The sequence below is a fragment of the Musa acuminata genome, chromosome BXJ3-4, assembly GCF_036884655.1.
Source record: "Musa acuminata AAA Group cultivar baxijiao chromosome BXJ3-4, Cavendish_Baxijiao_AAA, whole genome shotgun sequence".
Lineage (NCBI taxonomy): Eukaryota > Viridiplantae > Streptophyta > Magnoliopsida > Zingiberales > Musaceae > Musa > Musa acuminata.
This window is the reverse complement of record NC_088352.1, coordinates 36,005,302-36,024,572: the sequence shown is the minus strand read 5'-3', so window position 1 is coordinate 36,024,572 and position 19,271 is coordinate 36,005,302. Positions and strand designations below refer to the sequence as shown.

The 19,271-nt window shown below is 38.6% G+C and overlaps 3 protein-coding genes and 1 long non-coding RNA gene across 5 annotated transcripts; 2 read left to right on the top strand and 2 right to left on the bottom strand.

Annotated features, from left to right (window-relative positions):
• Positions 1-1,315: 1,315 nt before the first annotated feature.
• On the bottom strand, positions 1,316-3,926 carry LOC135637050 (uncharacterized). The gene is made up of 2 exons (XR_010496141.1): positions 3,788-3,926; positions 1,316-3,692 (listed from the first exon to the last, which is right to left on the bottom strand). It is a non-coding gene; the product is annotated as an uncharacterized LOC135637050 (long non-coding RNA).
• Positions 2,590-4,633, top strand: LOC135637047 (cytokinin dehydrogenase 3-like). The gene is made up of 5 exons (XM_065149395.1): positions 2,590-3,172; positions 3,256-3,383; positions 3,478-3,723; positions 3,808-4,070; positions 4,140-4,633. Exons 1-5 carry the CDS (start codon positions 2,590-2,592, stop codon positions 4,471-4,473), a joined length of 1,554 nt encoding a protein of 517 aa, XP_065005467.1. The 3' UTR covers positions 4,474-4,633.
• Positions 4,634-5,102: 469 nt separating this feature from the next.
• LOC135637049 (uncharacterized) lies at positions 5,103-5,903 on the top strand. The gene has a single exon (XM_065149396.1). It carries the CDS (start codon positions 5,150-5,152, stop codon positions 5,708-5,710), a length of 561 nt encoding a protein of 186 aa, XP_065005468.1. The 5' UTR covers positions 5,103-5,149; the 3' UTR covers positions 5,711-5,903.
• A 310-nt stretch (positions 5,904-6,213) lies between these two features.
• LOC135637150 (ADP-ribosylation factor GTPase-activating protein AGD4-like) lies at positions 6,214-18,717 on the bottom strand. 2 transcript variants are annotated; one of them, XM_065149621.1, is made up of 20 exons: positions 18,560-18,717; positions 17,275-17,351; positions 17,056-17,156; positions 16,310-16,380; positions 15,436-15,498; positions 14,949-14,993; positions 14,716-14,781; positions 14,583-14,630; positions 14,390-14,485; positions 14,250-14,291; positions 13,951-14,166; positions 13,587-13,718; positions 12,262-12,387; positions 12,065-12,151; positions 11,531-11,785; positions 10,621-10,742; positions 9,878-9,968; positions 8,237-8,691; positions 7,095-7,242; positions 6,214-6,560 (listed from the first exon to the last, which is right to left on the bottom strand). In XM_065149621.1, the coding sequence occupies exons 1-19, from the start codon at positions 18,605-18,607 to the stop codon at positions 7,131-7,133; spliced, it is 2,253 nt and encodes a 750-aa protein (XP_065005693.1). In that variant the 5' UTR covers positions 18,608-18,717; the 3' UTR covers positions 6,214-6,560; positions 7,095-7,130. The 2 variants fall into 2 exon arrangements, with proteins under 2 accessions (XP_065005693.1, XP_065005694.1); XM_065149622.1 differs by lacking the exon at positions 6,214-6,560 and adding an exon at positions 6,589-6,873.
• Between the last annotated feature and the right edge of the window lie 554 nt (positions 18,718-19,271).

The window sequence follows — 19,271 nt, the reverse complement described above, 5'->3', positions numbered from 1 at the left end:
GAGGATCTTAAATCTACAAGCAGTGTTTCGAGTTTGATCTATGAACAAGATTGATATCCTTTTGACTTGTATTGGTGATGAAGTGACAAGAAATAAAGGAGTGAGCGAGCATCAAAAGCTACTGCCATATCATCTACTTGTTCCTGTGGTTCTTGAGTAACAAACAATGACTGATGTGATCTATTTGATGGTACCTCAAATCTTGCTTGAATTGACATTAAGCATGAGTCACAAGATGACAGCAATGGACCATTCTTAGGTTTCTGTCACTCTCCCCTGTTGATGCTTGATAGTCAGTAGGCAACAATTATCAATGGCCACTCATGTCACGTACCTTTGATGCTATGATCTTATGAAATGGCAAATCCATACATCAAAAGGAGGAGGGTTGGGTCTATTGTGAAAGGAAAAGCAAAATTTTGATCAGGATTAAATTATTGGAAGAAGAAAAAGGAAATCAAGATCTGTTTCTTCTTTCTGAAGTTCAAACAAAATCAAGGAGGGTGTCCCTGGGAACAGCATCACATAGTTAACAAGAACATGGAGATGTTTTGCTGGTCGAAGCAGTGAGTACAGAGGACCACCACCTTCATTAAGATTCAGAATTCGATGTATTCTGTGGCCCAACACAAAAAGGTTCAGTAAAATTGATAGAAGAGAAGTTGTGGAAGACATAGATTGCTCTTTATGAACAGATCATATCAAGATGAGATGTTCATCATCTCTTCTCAGGAAAGGGAAGAGTGCCATTAGTCTATGGAAGTTGGTTTTGGAAGAAAGAAATTGGTGTTTTCACTACCTCTGATATAAGCTTAATTTCTCTGTCTCTGGTCTTGTTTCCCAAAATGTTTTTGTTTTCCATAGTGTTTTGATTAATTACTTCTATTTTGTTTGAGGAAAAAAAAATAACTGTGGGCTAATCATTTGATTTCCAAATTAATTCTCAATGAAAATGTCGAAGCAAAATAGGTTTCAATAGACTTTCTCCATTTTCTTCTATATTCATTCCACCAAGCCACTACAATAAAATTGGATGATGGTTCTGTTGAAAGAAGATTGACTCAAGATTTTAAGCATACAAAATATGAGGTTTATCCAAGGTTTAGGTGAACCTATTGGCAAGATATGGTTTTCTTGTAAGCCTAAAGAATGCTTGCTGAGGTGCTATGCAGCAAGTCTGTAGTTGTCATTACTGTTTTATGCATTGCTTTTATATTCTTCAAACACTAAAAAACACTTGTTGCAAGATCCTAAATCTTTTCTTGAGAGAGACACAATCAAATATAATTCCTGCAAGCATGGTTAGCTACCACAATGGATATACCACACCTTCCACTCCAAGAATTGTTTCTGAAATTGAAGAGCCAAATACAGAATCATCATTTTAAACAGCTGAAGTAAAACAGTATGACAGGAGGATCTACCAAATTTTGAGCATAGAAATGATGGTAACAGCACCGGAATATGAAACCACTGCATGCAATCAAAGAAGAAGAAGAAGAAGAAGGTTGGCACTTTCCAACTGTAAAAAGCTCTCAGATTCCTACCACACAAACCGTGGACATCCTCTAGGGTGGGTGGTGGCCAATCATCGTCACTAGGGCTGGGGACCCTGCCACAGTCCTACTCAGTACAGTACACTGCAAAAGATTTGGTTATCCATGTCACTCTTAAGTGATCTCGGTCAACAGTAACAGAAGGAATCAGAGACTCTCAATGGTGCACTTTCAAGTCTCATCATCACTCACAGTGGTGACAGCACTGCACCCACACATTGGTTATTAGAGGCAGCCAGCACACTCAAACAGTGCAGGTGGATGAGATCAAGGGAAAGAATGACTTGAGGGGGGGGAGGGGCTCTTCATTATTATTGCAGGATAAGGAGAGGAGGATGCCAAGAGGGGGAAAAAGAACCCAAAAAAAAAGGGTGTTGAGGTTAGGAAATATGAGGTGAAGAGTCTCACATGTATCCTTCTCTTGCTGGATTTGTGGCCCCATTGGATTCTGAACTATCTTCCCCCACAGCAGTCATATAAATGCAAATGCCCCCAACAGAAAGAGTGTCGTAAGATCTATCCTCATATCTCTTTCACTGACAAAGCTGTTTGGTTCTTGTCTTCCTTCTCCTGATCCATGTTTTACTGTGGACCTCTTTTAATTCCCTATTCTCATTGTTTGTAGGAGGCACAGAATTTAGTGTTCTCCTTTAATCATACCTCACAGCCACCTGATTGCATCTCGTTCCCTACTTAATAACCTTAATTTTGTGCCACTTCTTTTTCTCACTTCTCTCCAGTTATCCAGGTCATTTCTGTCTAGATATATACAAACTATCCTCTACCATAGTTCCCAGCTCAAGGTTGCTCTTTCTTTCTTGTGAGAGCTATCTTCATAAGAACCTGCAGTAGAATGCCTATGAAGAAGAAAGGCTGATGAGATGTTCTGCTCTGATGGATGTTTTCTTATTGCTATTCCAACTGCCAACCCAGCTTGGTGAAGTATATTGAGTCTCTTCTTCTCCGCTTGTTGCTTCCTTGACCCAATGAGAATATAGAAGTCATCATTTCAGTTGATTAGTTCTTCCTCTCCATGGAGTTGGCTCTGTTCTGCACCAAGGTCAATATCCTTATCCTCGTTCTGGCTCTCTGTTCTCCATGCAAGTTCATCCAGAGTCCCATGGACTTTGGCTCCTCGGACTTCCTCCACACCAGAAACACAGCAGCATCCTTGGACTTCGGGAGACTCGTCTTCAACTCTCCCTCTGCAGTCCTGAAGCCCCGATCCCCCAAGGACATCTCACTCCTCCTCACCTTCCTCTCTGCTTCCTCCTTCGGCGAAGTCACAGTTGCAGCGAGAGGAGCTGGACACTCCATCCATGGCCAAGCCCAAGCTCTTGATGGAATCGTCATCGAGATGGATTCTATCCCCTCTGACATATACATCCACAAAAAGGGAGATGATGAAGCCGGCTTCTCTCATGCCGATATCAGTGGTGGTGCTCTCTGGATCGAGCTTTTAGAGGAGAGCTTGAAGGTTGGGCTGGCTCCAAGGTCTTGGACCGATTACCTTTATCTCAGCATTGGTGGGACTCTCTCCCATGGTGGTGTCAGTGGCCAAACCTTCAAATATGGACCTCAGATCAGCAATGTCCTTCAACTAGATGTGGTAACAGGTAATTCGGATCGAAGAAAGCAACGGTTCTCTTTTTCTTCTCTTCTTCTGATGTGGTTGACTGACACGCTTGGATTCTAACAGGCAAGGGAGAACTGATGACATGCTCACCCACCAAAAACTCGGAGCTTTTCTATGCAGTTCTTGGCGGGTTAGGCCAGTTTGGCATCATAACAAGAGCAAGGATCCTTCTCCAAGATGCTCCACAGAAAGTAATTTAGAGAAGTTGTCAGTGTTCCCTTTTGCATGTCATCAACCAAGGTACTGATTCTGCTTTTGGAATATGGCTTCTTCTGTCACGACCAGGTGAGATGGGCCAGAGCCTTTTACGATGACTTCGACACCTTCACCAGAGACCAAGAGTTGCTGCTCTCCATGCCGGACTTGGTGGACTATCTCGAGGGGTTCATAGTTCCAAACCAGCTGTCCCTCCTCGGCACCTCCATTGCCTTCCCGGCTCACCTGGGCTTCGTGCCCGAGTTCCATAAGGTCTACTACTGCATCGAGTTTGCTGTCCATGACTTCCAAGCGAAAGGCACCAACGCAGAACAAGTCAGTGGAGCCCCGATACACCCACTGCCGTAATAATCCAAAGCAAGATTATATGAGCTCTTACCGGTGGTATTCCTGTTTCAGGTTGTGGAGAAGATAACGAAGCAGATGAGCCACATCCCATCCCTCATGTACAGTGTGGAGGTGTCCTACTTCGATTTCCTCAACAGGGTGAGGATAGAGGAGATGAGCCTGAGGAGTAGAGGACTCTGGGAAGTTCCCCACCCTTGGCTCAATATGTTTGTGCCCAGGTCTGGGATCAAGGACTTCAAAGACCTGTTGCTGGAGAACATCTCACCGGAAGAATTCGAGGGCCCTATCCTCGTCTACCCACTTTTAAGAGACAAGTAAGGAAAGAACTCCTTTTCTGATACCTGAAGCTTTGATTCGAACTGACACCGCTGTGCTAAGTTTAGGTGGGACGCCAACACATCAGCTGTGCTGCCCGATGCGCCGGCCGAGCAGGTGGTGTACATTGTGGGGGTGCTGCGGTCCGCCACTCCAGCCAGTTGCCCCGCTCGGTGCCTCGACGACATCCTCCGCCGCAACCGCCGCATAGTAGAGGCGGCCTCCGCCCCGCGAATCGGCGCAAAGCAGTACCTCCCACGCCACCCGTCCCCGCTCCATTGGCGTGATCACTTCGGGCGGCGGTGGAACCGGTTCGCGGCCCGCAAAAGCCTGTTCGACCCCCTCAGCCTCCTGGCTCCTGGCCAAGGCATCTTCACCAGAACACACGCTTCCACAGTATAGTATCAGATATCATCGGGACACAGTTTCAAATATGAATCGAGAGGAGGGGAGAAGAAGCATGCACTCTGTTCCATGATCCTCTGCTCTTTCCTTTTTCTTTCCAATATTAAATATGAAGATGTTGTTAGAACAATTAATTAAAATATTAAATATTTCTAAAATACCCAAATATATATATATATATATATATTAATCAAAGTGGATTCTAAAATAAAATAATTCAAAAGGGTATTATCATTGTTCTAAAGATCGAGATTGTGTATCCTTATGTATGTCATTATCAATTACACTCCTCAATTAATTGGGCCAGCCTATGGGCCAAATTTGTCTAACTTAAAACGGCCCATAATCCAAATCGAGTGAAGGTTCGGCCCGGTCCGGTCAGACCAACCTTGCCGTCAGAATGCCGCCACAAGACGAAAGAAACCAAACAAGTGAAAAAGGGTTATTGATAGGGCATTTATTATCCTTACCCATTTAGTATTACACGCCGACGTATCTGGCTTGTTATTGGAGAAGATAACGGGCTCCATCTGTAAAAGCATCACTTCTTCCGATAGATATGAAGGTGTGTCTACGGGTAACGCGTTGGGGCCGGAGATGAAAGTTTCGGATAAATAATGGAGTTGTCGTGGTCTCTCCGCTTTCGGTCGTTCAGGATTCCTCTGCCCTCGCGATGGCCTCCTCCTCCGTCGCCGCTCTCTTCCTTGGCGTCATCCTTGCCCTCCTCTGCGCCTCCTCCTACGCCCGTCCCGGCGGCCCCTTCCACCCTTGCAACACCCTCTCCATCACCTACACCTTCTCCTCCTCCTCCGCTGCCACCGCGGCCGTTCCACACCGCGCCTACCGATTCGTCTCCATCTACCGCATCATCACCCCGTTCTCCTCCTCCTCCTCCGCCAACGCCTTCGACGACCGCCGCCCGTTGCTCATCCGACGGCCCGGCTTGCCCCGCCGCGAGGTCGCGGAACCCGCCGCCCTCGGGTTCAGTTCGCTCCACGAGCGCGCCAAGGACATCCTCGTGGTCGTCGTCGGCCTTCTATTCGGCGTCGGCTGCGGCGCCCTCACCGCCGCCACCATGTACCTCGTCTGGTCCCTCGTCGCCAACCGCAACGAGGTCTACGGATCCGACGGAGAGGAGGGGGATTACGCCGTGGAGAGCCCCAAGAAGGCGGGATACGTCAAGATCCCATCGGCCGAACCTGCCCCGGCCATAGAAGGGTACGAGGGGAATTAGGGTTTAGTACAATGCAAGAATTGATTCCTGTAGTTCATACATTGCCTCGAGACTCACGTAATGGTTGCTTCTATGTAATGTTCCTTGGACTTGCTTTGGAAGCTGTGTATTGTCCTTCAATTCCTACCCTATGTTAAAACTAGTTTACTTCTTTCCTGTAATAAGAGATATAGGAGGTAGATTGTTGTGTTTATGCTTTGGAATTGTCGAGAATTTGCTTCTTTGATATATGAATTGGCTGCGATAGGAAGGAAACTTCCTTCGCTTGATGTCACTTCTTTAATGTACTGCTAATTAAATAATAAGGGAACTTTGACTGCCAAGAAATAATAATTGGTACACGGCAACTAAATAATGATGATTGTTGCAAAGAGAGCTCCTGTTCATGACTATCAATCACATAACATGATTCTATTTATGTGCATTTGTTTTCCGCAATTTTCCTGAATAATCATATGGTTTGCAGAAACCGAAGGATTAAAACACTTAAAGAAGGAAAAATGTGAAGAATGATATTGTTGTTCATAGCATCGGTTACCATCCGATCGTACATGAAATAGAATCTTAGAACAGTTCCTTTCTCCAATAAATATGAAACAGAAGACATAATACATCGACAGGGAATTGCAAACTTCAATCACCCAAGACAGGATTCACTTCTTATCAGAGTCCTATTTTGCTGCATGAATTCAAGTACATTTTGGTGAACCGAGGACCGGCTATTGGCGTACCACAGCCTCTCTCGCTGAGGTGCTGTGCTCCATCCTCGAACATACAATCGGATAACGACCAACAAGTAAACCATCTGGCAGCTCCAAAATGCTGGTAAAGGAATATGTTTCTGCATTGACTACAGTAGTAGGTACCAACCACAGATTAATTAAAAGAGCATAGATCAACTATTAACAGCAAAATGCCATAATATCAGGAATTATATGCACTATAAATTGAACAAAAGCTTTTCAACATGTCGTGCAAGTAACAGCTTTGCCAATAGATTTCTTGATTAAATTACCGCTTCCTGGACATCAAGAAATCTATATTTATTGCTTCACCTATAGGCAAATGTCGGAGCTATAAGCTGCAGGATCACACAGAGGATTCTGCTCATTTGATGATAGCAATTTGATAGCACAAGATTTTTTTTTTTTCTCCGTCAGTAGCTGTTTCAAGATTAAAGTTGTTTTAATATATCATAAAGCAACCAAAATATTGATAGGTACCAAAATGTTGTTGCACGTGACACAATATATGCAGAAATTTAAAAAGTCTCCCCCACTTCATTCTTGAGGTTATTTCCTGTTCTTATTTCTTAGTAACCTGATATGTTTAGTAGATAAGCAATGTTTGTTTACAAGTAGATGAAGAGTGAAAGTAAACATACCAAGATCAACTCTAGGGACAACAGCTGCTTGCATCACTAGCGACCAGCAAGCAATATAAAAAGTTCTTCATCGGTAATTGCTCCAAGCTCCATCGCTCTTTCTAAAGCAGTGAAGCCACCACCATCTTTAGCTGATGTGCTTGCACCCCTGAGAATCAACAAATTATTTTGAGTCTTGGAAAGATATTTAGATAGCAGAATCAAGTATAGTTGCAATCTGAGATGATGGTCAGGCTGTGGAACAATTTGGGAAGTGAGTATTTAACCTTCCAGGCAAATGAAAATTGCTTTTATTTTTTATGCATTAAGAGATCCGATGTCCAGAGCATGGAAAATCTTCAGAAAAGAAGAGATATAAACTGAAGCAACATAAGAAGCTAACTCATTGATAAAGGATAAGCATATTACTGCCACCTCAAAGTTTAATCTCCGAGTTGAAGAAGAATACCAAGCAGACCACTCTTGACAACAAAGAATTCTCTTTCACAAGTACAGAAATATTTGCAACGCTCAGTTCAAACTCAAGTTCAGTACATTTTCTGGCCTATTAATGATTCTCTGTACCTATGAGATGCATCACATTTTCTGTTTGAACATACATTGTAAGTCTATTACACAAGTAACCAAGTATGTAGATGGATATACACCATAATGAGACTGGTCAGTTTGCTCGGAATACAGGCCCCTAACCATGGAATGGCCCTGACAATGCATGGGCTATTTGAACCTAGCATATTTTAATCCAAAAAATCATCATCAAGTGTAAATCATCAAGACAATTGATTAGATAGAAATTAGTTATACGAGAGTTTTCTGCATCATTTATATGTTTGCTTCTAAAAAAATTTAGCTGATCCTTAGTAATATTGTCAACAAACTCGAAAGAGGCACTAGGAGGCAATTTGACTATGAGCAGGGGAATTCAAGAACAAAACTTTTAAAATGTGATTAAAAATGCTGAGCATAGATATTCTGCAGATCATAGATTATTTGTTGAATATGTGAGTTAGCTGAGGAACAAAAAAACAAACATGATTTATTTAACTTGAAGAAAATAAACACCAAGAATTTGGCGAAGTTTATATAGAGAGTTATACTTGTAAATAAAACTCCATATGATTAGAGAACGTCCATATTCTTACCTTCTTATCAAATATTTAGCAAGAGAATTATTCTTTGTGCAAATACAATGATGGAGAGGGGTCCTCCCATGAAAATCCTGGAAATTAATGTCAGCACCAAACTGTAGCAGGAGCTCCAACATGACGGGATCACCAACATGACATGCTATATGCAATAGGGAACAACCATCCAAACAGCTCTCTGGTTCACCAGAATCCTTGATTTTCTGACATAATGCAGGATCAAATTGTTTCCTCTCTGTGGAACCATTATTTCTGTTCACGGGTGTCTCTGATATGTGATAAAGCTCACTATTCACCTCATCATATATGGTGTTAGGAAAGGCATCTGATGCCACAAAGAGACGATATGCTATTTGAACATTATTAGTTTTGATTGCTTCCCAAATGCGAACTGTAACGAGAGGAAGTTCAGACTGGCTTGTTTCTCTGACTATTAGAGATTTGCCCACATACTGCAAGACATGAAATAGGTAGCTAATGAGGAGGTTCAATAAATATGAGGATGCATAGGTATAATTAAAATGGCTGAGATAACACCATCTCATCATCCATAAGCTAGAAAATATGAAGTTGCACGCTAAAAGGAAATATCGATAATGTTTGTCTATACCATATTTGCTTTAAAGCTTTTTGTCTCAAGAAATTGCTTTTGCTGCTAAAAACTGAATCTTCCTATGATTTCAGTATTACTGACCCGCATATTCTTCATCTCGTTCAGAACAGCATTTTAAATGTTAAGAAAAAGTACTTTTAACAACTGAAAATACATTTTAATTAGTATCTACACAGACCACGTAATCTTAACATTTTCTAATGTTAACTTAAATGACCTTTTGCTACCCATTACAACAAATATTCTAGTGTCCAAGAATCCGGGTAGATTCACAAGGGAACTGTCAATTATGATCATCCTAGTGACTAATTATGCTTGCTGAGGGTATTAAACAATGCAATCCTAGTGCCTTTTTGTTATTAACACTTCCTGTAAAACTTAAAAATATTTGTATCATTCGCAACATCAAGAAGGTATTACACATTCACTTGCAATATAAACTCAATTCCAACGCTAATTTTTTTTTCATCAAACAAAGTTCATCACTTAACAGGAAAGACAAATAAATCAAGAATTTATCCATCATCTCTTACAAAAAGAGAATTTAGGCTTTTTTCTTTCTCTTCCAAACTGTACAATCACTTAATTTATCAAACTGCCATCACTTAAACAGTTATGCCTGCATCATTTCTTCAAATGCACTTAGTAATTCAAACTGAAATGTGGATCATATCAAAACTAAAATACGAAGATAATATATTAATATTCAACTGGAAAAGGCTTGAATTCCATAACTGATAGTAGATTCTCCATTTCTAGTCAGAATGATATATATTTCTCAGGATCTACCAGCTCATTCTTTCATGATTAAATTTTTTAACGATATGGTCCTTCTGTCTGGTGGTAATTTGAAACCAGTATTATTTCCCAAAAAAAAAAGTCATTGTGAGAAAGAAACATCTGTTCTTGATGAAAGAAGAAGCTATGATTCAGTATGTATAATTTACAGCATGTGCTAAACCAAAGTAGATATCTAGAACAGGTAACCTGTCCAGCCCTACTAAGCATTACAACCATTAAGGTACCTTGGAATGTATATATTTTTCTTTTCTTGAAATAGCATCTTTGGGAGTGGGCTTTTTGACAGATGGCCCATCAACATTTGGTACATCAATCCTGCATGAAAATTTCCAGAAGGTATTTGATGTAAGACCAGCTACACCGCATGGAGCACCATCAAAGAGTACTGAATGAAAATTGCTTTTTTACTTAAATAATTTAGGAAATCAGATAATGAGAAAATTGAAATAATTAGACAAATGTTTTTCAAAGAATTACAGATTCCAATTTTAGTAGCTTTGGCTCGGGAAAAATAACAGATGCGATTATTAGGTCTGGCAGCAGTACATCTCTTTTAAGAGGGGAGAGAGATGAGGATGATAAGGCTTGTATCTAACAATATTTTTGTTGGATGAAGTCAAAACTGGAAAAAGTAAACCATCTCTCGAGTTGGAAAACAATGATAATGGAATATTCACTAAATTAAATTATTGCCAAGGGAGATGGACAAGTTTTAAATCTGCAAGTCAAAACTCACTGATACAAGTTGTTCCTTGATTTCAATCTCTCTTTGTTAAAGAATCTGGATCCTAATTCGAAATATGAAGATTTGCTCTAAAAAAATGCACAAATCAGACAATCATCTGAAATTTATGTCATAATCAATTTAAGTTTGGAGTAACAAAATTGAACTGGACAAGCACAAGCATAAGCCTCTTAAGTATCAGAGTTATGTTCATCATATTTCAATAATGGCATCATTTCTTACCTTTGATCCTGAAAGAGAAGCAATTCCTCCCACACAGAATTACAATAAGCATTTCCAAGAGCACAAAATAAATCCACAACAGCTGGCTCCCACACCTTAACATCTAATGTCAGTGATCTCACCTACATGCAATATAAATATTATGTGACTTGTAATAGTTACATGAGCATTCTATCAACTAACACATCAATAATATCAAAACTTCACTCAGTTTTTCAGACACTAAATCAGAACATACTGTTGAAAAATAAGGCAGATTTTACCTCAGAAATATTTTTGTTATAGTATCTCGGTCATTACTCCTAAATCCTGAACTTTTAATGTTACCGTCTACTGAGGCAAAATCCACTAAAAGCTACAAAACATATGTAAGCACTACAGTTGGTATGATACAGCCAACCATCCAGAATCTCTACAGTTATTTTCTAGCTGATGTACAAGAGTAACAGTAAATACCAGGGTCTGCCATACCGAGCCGTACCGCCCGGTACGGGTGGTACGTACCGGTCTGACAGGATTTCGGTACGCGGACCGACTGTTATCGGTCCGAGGCACTGTAGCAATGTAGCAGTGCACTGTACTCGATACACCTGAGTGTACCACTCAGTATACTGTACCGTACCGATACCAAGCCCAGATCGAAATACCGGTACGGTACGGTATTGCGAACCTTGGTAAATACTATTGAATCTAAGGTAATTAAAAGTTCTTTTTGCTTTCAATAAGCATACTACTAATGATTTGTTATTGGCGGGAAAATAGTACTAGGAAATTAAAAGATCTTTCTCCAGAAAGAATCTACTACCTCAAGCAACAGTAATTTCTGGACTTCAACAACTTAACATATATGAGTTAACTGAAACTGAGATGTAAAGTTTTAAGGACATCAAACAAGTTTAGGGTTCTACACCTTCGAAATGTGAACACCAAGATTTCTGTGAACTCCAGAGCACTCTATGCACACAAGAATTCCCAGATTTAGAGATGCCCAATCAGGATCAGGAGCACCACATTCAGCACAAGCATCATTCCCAGGTATACTCCTGAGAATCTTCGAAATATTATCATATCCTTTTGTATTTGTGCTCTCCTCTAACAAATGAGCATCAACACCATTTGCATCAGCAAAGTTGTGACTATCCATGTCCAAGCCGCCAGATGAAAGCTATCATGTAAAGATCCCAAGAAAATTAATAAGTTTATTCCATAAGAGATGCAATTTCTTAAATTGGCTCAATAAGCAAATGTTCATGACCCATAAATTTATACACATCACTTTTTCATAAAAGGTTATTCAAGTATCATTTTATTACCAGGAGACAATAATAAATCATAACAAGGAAATCTCAAAACAATATATAGAACACACCTAACTCCTGTTATAGGCTGGTCTGACCTAATATTCTGGCAATTTCATGAAACTTAAAAAGAATTTTAGAAGCACCTGATTAGATAAAGTAGAATTTAGAAGTGATGTAATAACTCCTCTAATTTTTTCAACCCAGTCCATTCTATCCACTTCATTTTCAGCCTGTCATAAGTAAGAAGCAGTTAATAAGCACAGGAAAAAAAACAAGATAATGTTCTTTCCAGATAAAAAGCATTCCAGCTCATTTTCATCAGATGGACATTTGTGGGTACCTGCAACGTGAATGTCTTTGCAGGAGATATTATTCTGAAGCAGAACCTCAAATCTGTCTGCTCTGCATCTATCTTAATGGTTGAAGTTCGAAGATCAACAGTGTGAAAACCAATGTTCTCACCACCCTGAAATGAAGTACTTTGGTGTGAGAATCAAAATCTGCCAAAAACAATACTTCAGATGTACTAGTGATAGTTTCCTAGGTCTTTGCTTAGAAAATCAACTAGAAAGTACTTCAGGTGTCACCTGGACTCTATATGTTGGATATGTTGATGATTTTTCTATTTTTAGAGCCAAGATAAAGAGAAAATGATGGATGAAACTGAAAATGAAAAGATGCATGATTTTTACCAGTTGATACCCTGTTTTGAGAAACAGCCCACGAGAAAATGACAATGCACATGACAGAGTTATAAAACGTCCACAAGAATTATTAGGAACATACTAGCTGTGTGTCATACATATTAAGCAAACTTAAGGTCTACTGCTTTAGTGACCTCAGTTTCCAGGCTACTTCTGGATACATTTCTAATGATAACAGCATCTTATTATGCAATCCGATGCAGCTTAACTATATACCACTTGATTCATGGAGTGTCTCATCTAATAGAAGACCAAGAAATCGATTGCCTGAACTCACTGGCTTCAGCTCAAGTTGCCTTGGTCCTGATGTTACAAGCAAAATAATTAAAGGCAGTTGAATGTTACCAGTGCTGATCAGAGGATACTTGAACCAAGCTCTTACTCACTTTAGATGGAAACACAAGCACAAAGGAAGAATAGTCACATGGAAATCTGTTGAAATCGTGAGATGGGAATTGTCAAACAACTGGTTACTGAGTCTTCCTGAGCATCTTTAATGGATCATCCTACTACAGAAGAGCACACTTTTCAAAACGTTGTTTCTGGAAAGCCCAATCACCAATCTTATAGTTGGTTAGTTTGATTCACCAATCTTAAAGCAGAATAATGCATCATGGTCAGATACAGATGTGGTCCATTGAACAGCAACTGAGCAACTCTGGGAATTGGGATATGTTAAGTGGTCACGGCCAGTAGTCTATGCATTATCCACATTCCTCAAGAACCAAGTCAAGATCAGATAGATTGTGCTTTATGATACCCTGATATGGCTTCCTAACACCAAAAATGTTTGATGGATGACAAATGATGGATATGTAAAGTAAAGTGCTACCTCTTGAAAGAATGAGCAAGTGTTAGAAATAAAATGAAAAAGCATGATGAAGTAACATCCCAGGTTACTGCTTTCCATAGATTTAACAAAGCATGCACTAGGTAACATAAATTAAACAAATTGTCATACCGGCTGTTTACTCCACTTATCTCTGTAGTAGTACAAAGTCCCATGGCTATCAAGTACAAAAAATCTCCGCTTCCAATCTCCTCTCAAATTTGAAGATCGCTTAAGGAGATAACCTTGCTTAATTATTTGAACCTGAAGGGGATGCATAAGGCACCAGTTACAAGTTGATGGGCACAAAGGTCTGTGTCACGAAAAAAATAATTTAAAACAGAATAGTAAATGAGAAGAAAATCTGTTTAAAATCTTAAAGTGTTGTTCAAGACATACTAGACATTTGAGTGTTGTTCACGTCATTCAGGACATACTAGACCCAAGCTTTCGTAAAAATTACAAAACCAACCCTCAATTCACCAAAAATGAGTACCTCTCCATTAGCAGTAGATTGCATCAACGCTTCTATATTTTTGTATGAATTGAGACCAATTACATTAATACCATCACCACTTGTTGTGGCCTGCATATTGCTGGAGGACCTTAAATTTGCAAGTTCGCTTTGGGTTCTGAACTCCTGGATTCTCTTTTCAAGTTTGTCTTGCTCAACATTAATCATTTCTTTTGACTGTTGAGTGTATGTCAAAACCTGGCCTCTCAAACCACAAGCTCAAGTTACAAAGAATGAGTCAAGCAACCACATGCAAGGAATGTATGAAACCTGAATGCTACCTGGTGAATAAATGGTTCCATCTGGCTCAGTAACTCATATCCCTGAAAGAGACGAGAGAACTGATAAAAATCATGTTCAACTTGAATCGAACTATGGATAATACAAAGAAGATGAATGCGAACAGGGAATATCCACCCACCTGCTTAAAGTATCTCATATTGGCATCCATTACTGCACTTATAGATTCTAGGAATTCAAACTTTTTCTTTGCTTCAATATTTGCAAGAGCATTAACCTGAGATTCTTAAAAAACCACGTAAGCAAGTTGGGAAAAGAAATAACTAACTGATTTACATTAGTATCAGGAGAAAAGAAAAAATTATAATACATACTAGATTAAACCGACATCTTTCAAAAGCTGACTTTGAGTTCTGCAAATTCTGTCAAGAAGAAGGGAAAAAAAGGTGTCAGTAAATTTCATCTTGGAGTCATATATCCAGAACCACATTCGTATAGGAAACTTGCCTCTTCTAATTCAGCAACTATGTCTACTCGTGTGCCCTTTTTTAATGACATAAATTTCTCACGTGCCTAACACAAACCACATGACATCCTTAAAGGTTATAGTTAAAAGACCAAATTTGTACTTAAATGAAAATGATGAGAACAAGGACATGGAATTAATATAGAAGTTACACAAGTTTCAAGAATAAGCAAGTAAAACATGGTCAAGTGAAAGAATGGGTGAGAACACAAACCTGATCATACCCTGCTGTAGCTTTGTCAAATCGCCTGCGACAGTCCTACATTCCATGATTAGCCATCAGAGAACGTCTAATATTTTCATTAATGTGTTTCCTCTGAAACAATAATAATATGCAAGCTATGCCTTCCCTATGCCCATACGATCATTGGTCAATGTGTGTTAAAATTATGTGTTTCTGTCTAATATGATGCAACAGATTTTCTATAAACCATAATGTTCTCTTTCTATGTATGACAAACAGATTTCTTGCAAACCATAAAATGTTATCTAGGAAAAAAATGAATCAAGGCTTATTCCCATATGCTGACCTGTTATGCTTATGGTGCTTAGGCTTATTCCCATTATGTTTTGGTTCTTGGCACATTATGTTATTACAAATTTTTGGTGCCAAGAACCCAACTGCATGAAGTACAAGTTGGGGGCAGGCATACATATTTTTTAATCCATTTGGCCACGTATCACAATCAAAGAAGAATTACCTTTACATTTTGCAGATCCACATTCATGAATTGCATCAGACGGTTACTCAGCATATGTTCTACCTGTTTGCAAGAGAAACAAAATTATTCGGATTGCCTGCATATTCACAAAAAAGGATCTCATGATTCAGATATACAGCCAAACATGTCCAATCGGAGACAACTTAGGAAGTTCAATCCACAAAAGTTCCCTTCATTTACCTAGGTCAATCAAACAAACTGCATGCACTCAATAGAAGGCACTGAACATAAAATACTCTTTTTTAGCGATCATCACACTGATATTTAAGCAACCAAAACAAAAAAGAAGAATGATTGATGTAGTATGCCCTTTAACAGTAATCTTTTGACAACATGCACAAGAAAATACAAAACAATTTCCAGCTCAATGAAACAGTTATTTCAAAAAAGAAAATCAAATGTAGCATATAACTGGTGATAAAACTCAGTGCTTGAGCTGCCTGCAATAATAAGTATGGTAAGGGTTCAAAGCCATTATTCCAAAATATATAACATAATTTAGAAGCCAACAATAAGGCCATGCGTTCACTGATCAACTTGGAAAAGAACTGATGTCATAACTCATGACAGTATAATTTGGGACATGGAACAAACTCCACATAAATTGAGGGTACATCGAGTCTTTTCACTGTTAACAGGGGTAATCCAAATTAGTTAATAGAAAGAATTAACTGTTATTTAACTAAAGACAAGAAATCTTAAAATAATGAATGTTTATTAGTTCTGCTGATTACCAATGTATTACGACTTTAAAGTTGAACAAAATAGCCTTCAAAGCTATTGTAAGTAGTAGTTTGAAGCTGGAGCCATATAGATGAATGAGAAACAAGAAAAACTGTACAAAGACAATTACCTGAGAGCGAAGAAGCTCTTTATAACTCCCAAGTTCCCTAAATGCAGTAGTGAATTTTGACATTACAGGTCCTACCAGAAAAGGCATACTAGCGTGAGTGAACATGACATTATAACAGGGACTACAAGCTACAGTTCAGAATCAAAGCATATAATATCACATCAAGTAAAAGAAGCAGTATTTAGCAGAATTAGTCATCAGGTAATGTTGTCATTCTGTTCTCTATAAGGGATTTTGTTGTTAATGTTGTTTACATTGTATTATTTTCCCTTTCTTTTCCTTTTCCATTGGCTAAGAACATCATGAGGAGCAGATTTCCTTATTCCACTTTTGGTATCTTGGCTTATCTTCTAGCAGCCTAAATTTCCAGAACAGTCAATGACTTAATTTCTTCCTTATTACATATCTTGATAGTTATCTATATGTATCCCAAGTAACTGAAAAACCAGCTTCTTGTTGTTGCAACTTAATATTAATTTTGCTTTTATATTTAATTTTGAGCGAGTTCCATAAATTCAATGGCCTACCTACAACTAAAAAGCCTATGAGTATGCTTGCCAACTGTTGATCATAACTTTTTTTCCGTTTATTGATTAGGACAACATTAAATACATAAGATAGCCAAACTGCCAAATCATAACAAGGTAAAACATACAGGATAATCATTGTGAAGTTAATAACCAAGGAAACACAATACATAGGTCAACATAAAGTTAGACATCTTGAATGAAGCATAGCTAAACAACCTCCTATGGCTACACTAACAGGATCATCTTGTCCAGCCCCAAATGCTTCCAATGAGTCTGCAAAGGAAAGGTCACCATAATAGGCTTCACCAAGTGATACCCTGTAGATAAAGATTAATTCATTTGGCAAGATCAGTGTCTGCAAAGAGAGTTGATATTACATATAAAATACTATATCAAAATTTTAATAAATTCACTATATGCACAGAGCATACTCACATAAATCTCTTACATCCTTTGTGAAACTTGTGACATCGATCTTTTAATTCATCAGTCGTTTGCTCCAATGAATAAATCTTAAGATTAACAAGAAGAAATAAATCTTCAGTTTACATAGATAGTATACTCCAAAATCATCCCAAAATTCCAACAAGAAAGACAGAACTACTATCAATAAACTAATGCAATTTCAACTACATTGCAAGAAAGCCAAAAAGGTGTTTTCGTGTGTACAAATGCACCAACCCCCTTCTTATATTCTCGTGTCAGAAGTTGAGACAACAAGGGCAACACAATGATTTGAAAACCTCATAAAGGTCACTACAGAAGCCAAAGGTCTTGAAAGGGACTCAACAACATCAGCAAATAACTTCTAAGAAATATATTAATGAAATATAGTATGATTAAATAAGCATAAAAATTATAATTTGAGTACACAGATATCCAAAAGTATAATAACATAATAAAATTAAAAATGAAAAAACTAAAACAGTATAAAATAAAAATTATTTAAAAAACAATATAAACAAACTAGTATTATATATGAATAGCATTAAAAAAATTAGTTTTAACAAATTATTTACAAAAAACGGGCTAGTGCACCAGGTAGGCATAGTGTGTGCAATCATGACCCTGCAAGCAAGAAGAGTGTTTTTGTAAGTACTCGGCCAACAGAGGAGCAATCCTACCATAAGCTAAACCTTAGTTCTTTTCATTCCTCAGAGGCAAGAGTCTTTTCATTGTGAAGAAAATTTCTTCCTAGTTTCTTTCTTGGATATACAAAAACGAAATCTCTGCAAGTTTTAGAATGTTCTAGCACCACAAGCAGTCCACAGTATATTGTTCATGTTAGACGTATCCTGCAATGTATTATGAGGAGACCCCATCGTTGATTATAAGCAAATATCGATATACAAACACAACTTTCTTTCCATCACAAGGCTAACCCCAGGTTCCGGATCCTAAATCAATGCCCTCTTCCAATTGGGTCTCACAGCAGCAGAGCAAACCTTATAGGAATCAGCCGTAATGTTATGACCCTTGATGGAAATTGTCTATAAGGGTTCTCCCAAGTACCTACATCAAATTTCCAAAATTACGGATAATTTTATCTGTAAAATGAACCGGATCGCACTCTCCTGGGCCCAAGCTCAGATCTTTCTATCTCAGATTGGCTACAGACCTCCATGAACCAGATCAAGATCTCCCAAACTGAATTCAAGAAAAAACATAGCAGAAAGCGAGGTATCATTTGGGGGAACAGAAAGGATTCAAGAAAAAACACCTGCTTTCTGAACATTGGGGAGTCTTCCAACGTCACGAAGGCCGTCATCGCTGCCTTTCTCCCTCCGATTGGAATGCTTGGGGGAACACCTCTCTCAAATCAGAAGAGACCTCCGAGGGTTGGTAAATGGTGACGGGTGTATCAGCCACATCGTCCCAGTTAGGGCCCGAGCACTGTTGTATTCATCGGTAATTTATTCGGCAGCTCATATCTACCCTCAAAAATGTTCATGAATAGCATATTTACCCTTACGACTGTTAACCATTTCCATGTGGTTGCTGTAGTACTCTTAATAATATTATTGTTAATTATAAGATTTTTTAAAGACTATAAGCATCCAATAATGTTTTGAATAAAAATCAAACAATGATTAAATTATGGGTGAATTCTCAAGAAAAAAAAATTAATTTTTTTTTTTTTTCCGTAGAGTATCCCAAGTTTAAAAAAATTTCGCAGAGTATTTTTTTTTCATAAATTATCATTTTCTCCCTATCGATCACCACCCTCCATCACCCCTTCATCCCGTTGATCATCCCTCTTCATCTCGTGATTGATTACCCTACGCCTGGCAATCTTGATATGATCAACTATGATCAACTATGATCAACTTTAAAAAAATCATAGGAATTAATTGCATATTATCTTTTATAACTAACTACTTTTAATATTTCGATTCCTATAATTTTAAAAGTTATATTGAGATTTCTATATT

What these genes read in the sequence shown, in the direction of transcription:
- LOC135637049 (XM_065149396.1), top strand. Translation starts at nt 5,150, where the DNA reads ATGGCCTCCTCCTCCGTCGCCGCTCTCTTCCTTGGCGTCATCCTTGCC.
- LOC135637047 (XM_065149395.1), top strand. Translation starts at nt 2,590, where the DNA reads ATGGAGTTGGCTCTGTTCTGCACCAAGGTCAATATCCTTATCCTCGTT. An exon ending in TCCAAGATGCTCCACAGAAA is followed by an intron (nt 3,384 to 3,477) that starts GTAATTTAGAGA and finishes TGTCACGACCAG; the next exon opens with GTGAGATGGGCCAGAGCCTT. An exon ending in AAGGCACCAACGCAGAACAA is followed by an intron (nt 3,724 to 3,807) that starts GTCAGTGGAGCC and finishes TTCCTGTTTCAG; the next exon opens with GTTGTGGAGAAGATAACGAA.
- LOC135637150 (XM_065149621.1), bottom strand. Translation starts at nt 18,607, where the DNA reads ATGACGGCCTTCGTGACGTTGGAAGACTCCCCAATGTTCAGAAAGCAG. An exon ending in AAAGATGTCGGTTTAATCTA is followed by an intron (nt 14,486 to 14,582) that starts GTATGTATTATA and finishes TAAGAATCTCAG; the next exon opens with GTTAATGCTCTTGCAAATAT. An exon ending in AAAAATATATACATTCCAAG is followed by an intron (nt 8,692 to 9,877) that starts GTACCTTAATGG and finishes CATGTCTTGCAG; the next exon opens with TATGTGGGCAAATCTCTAAT.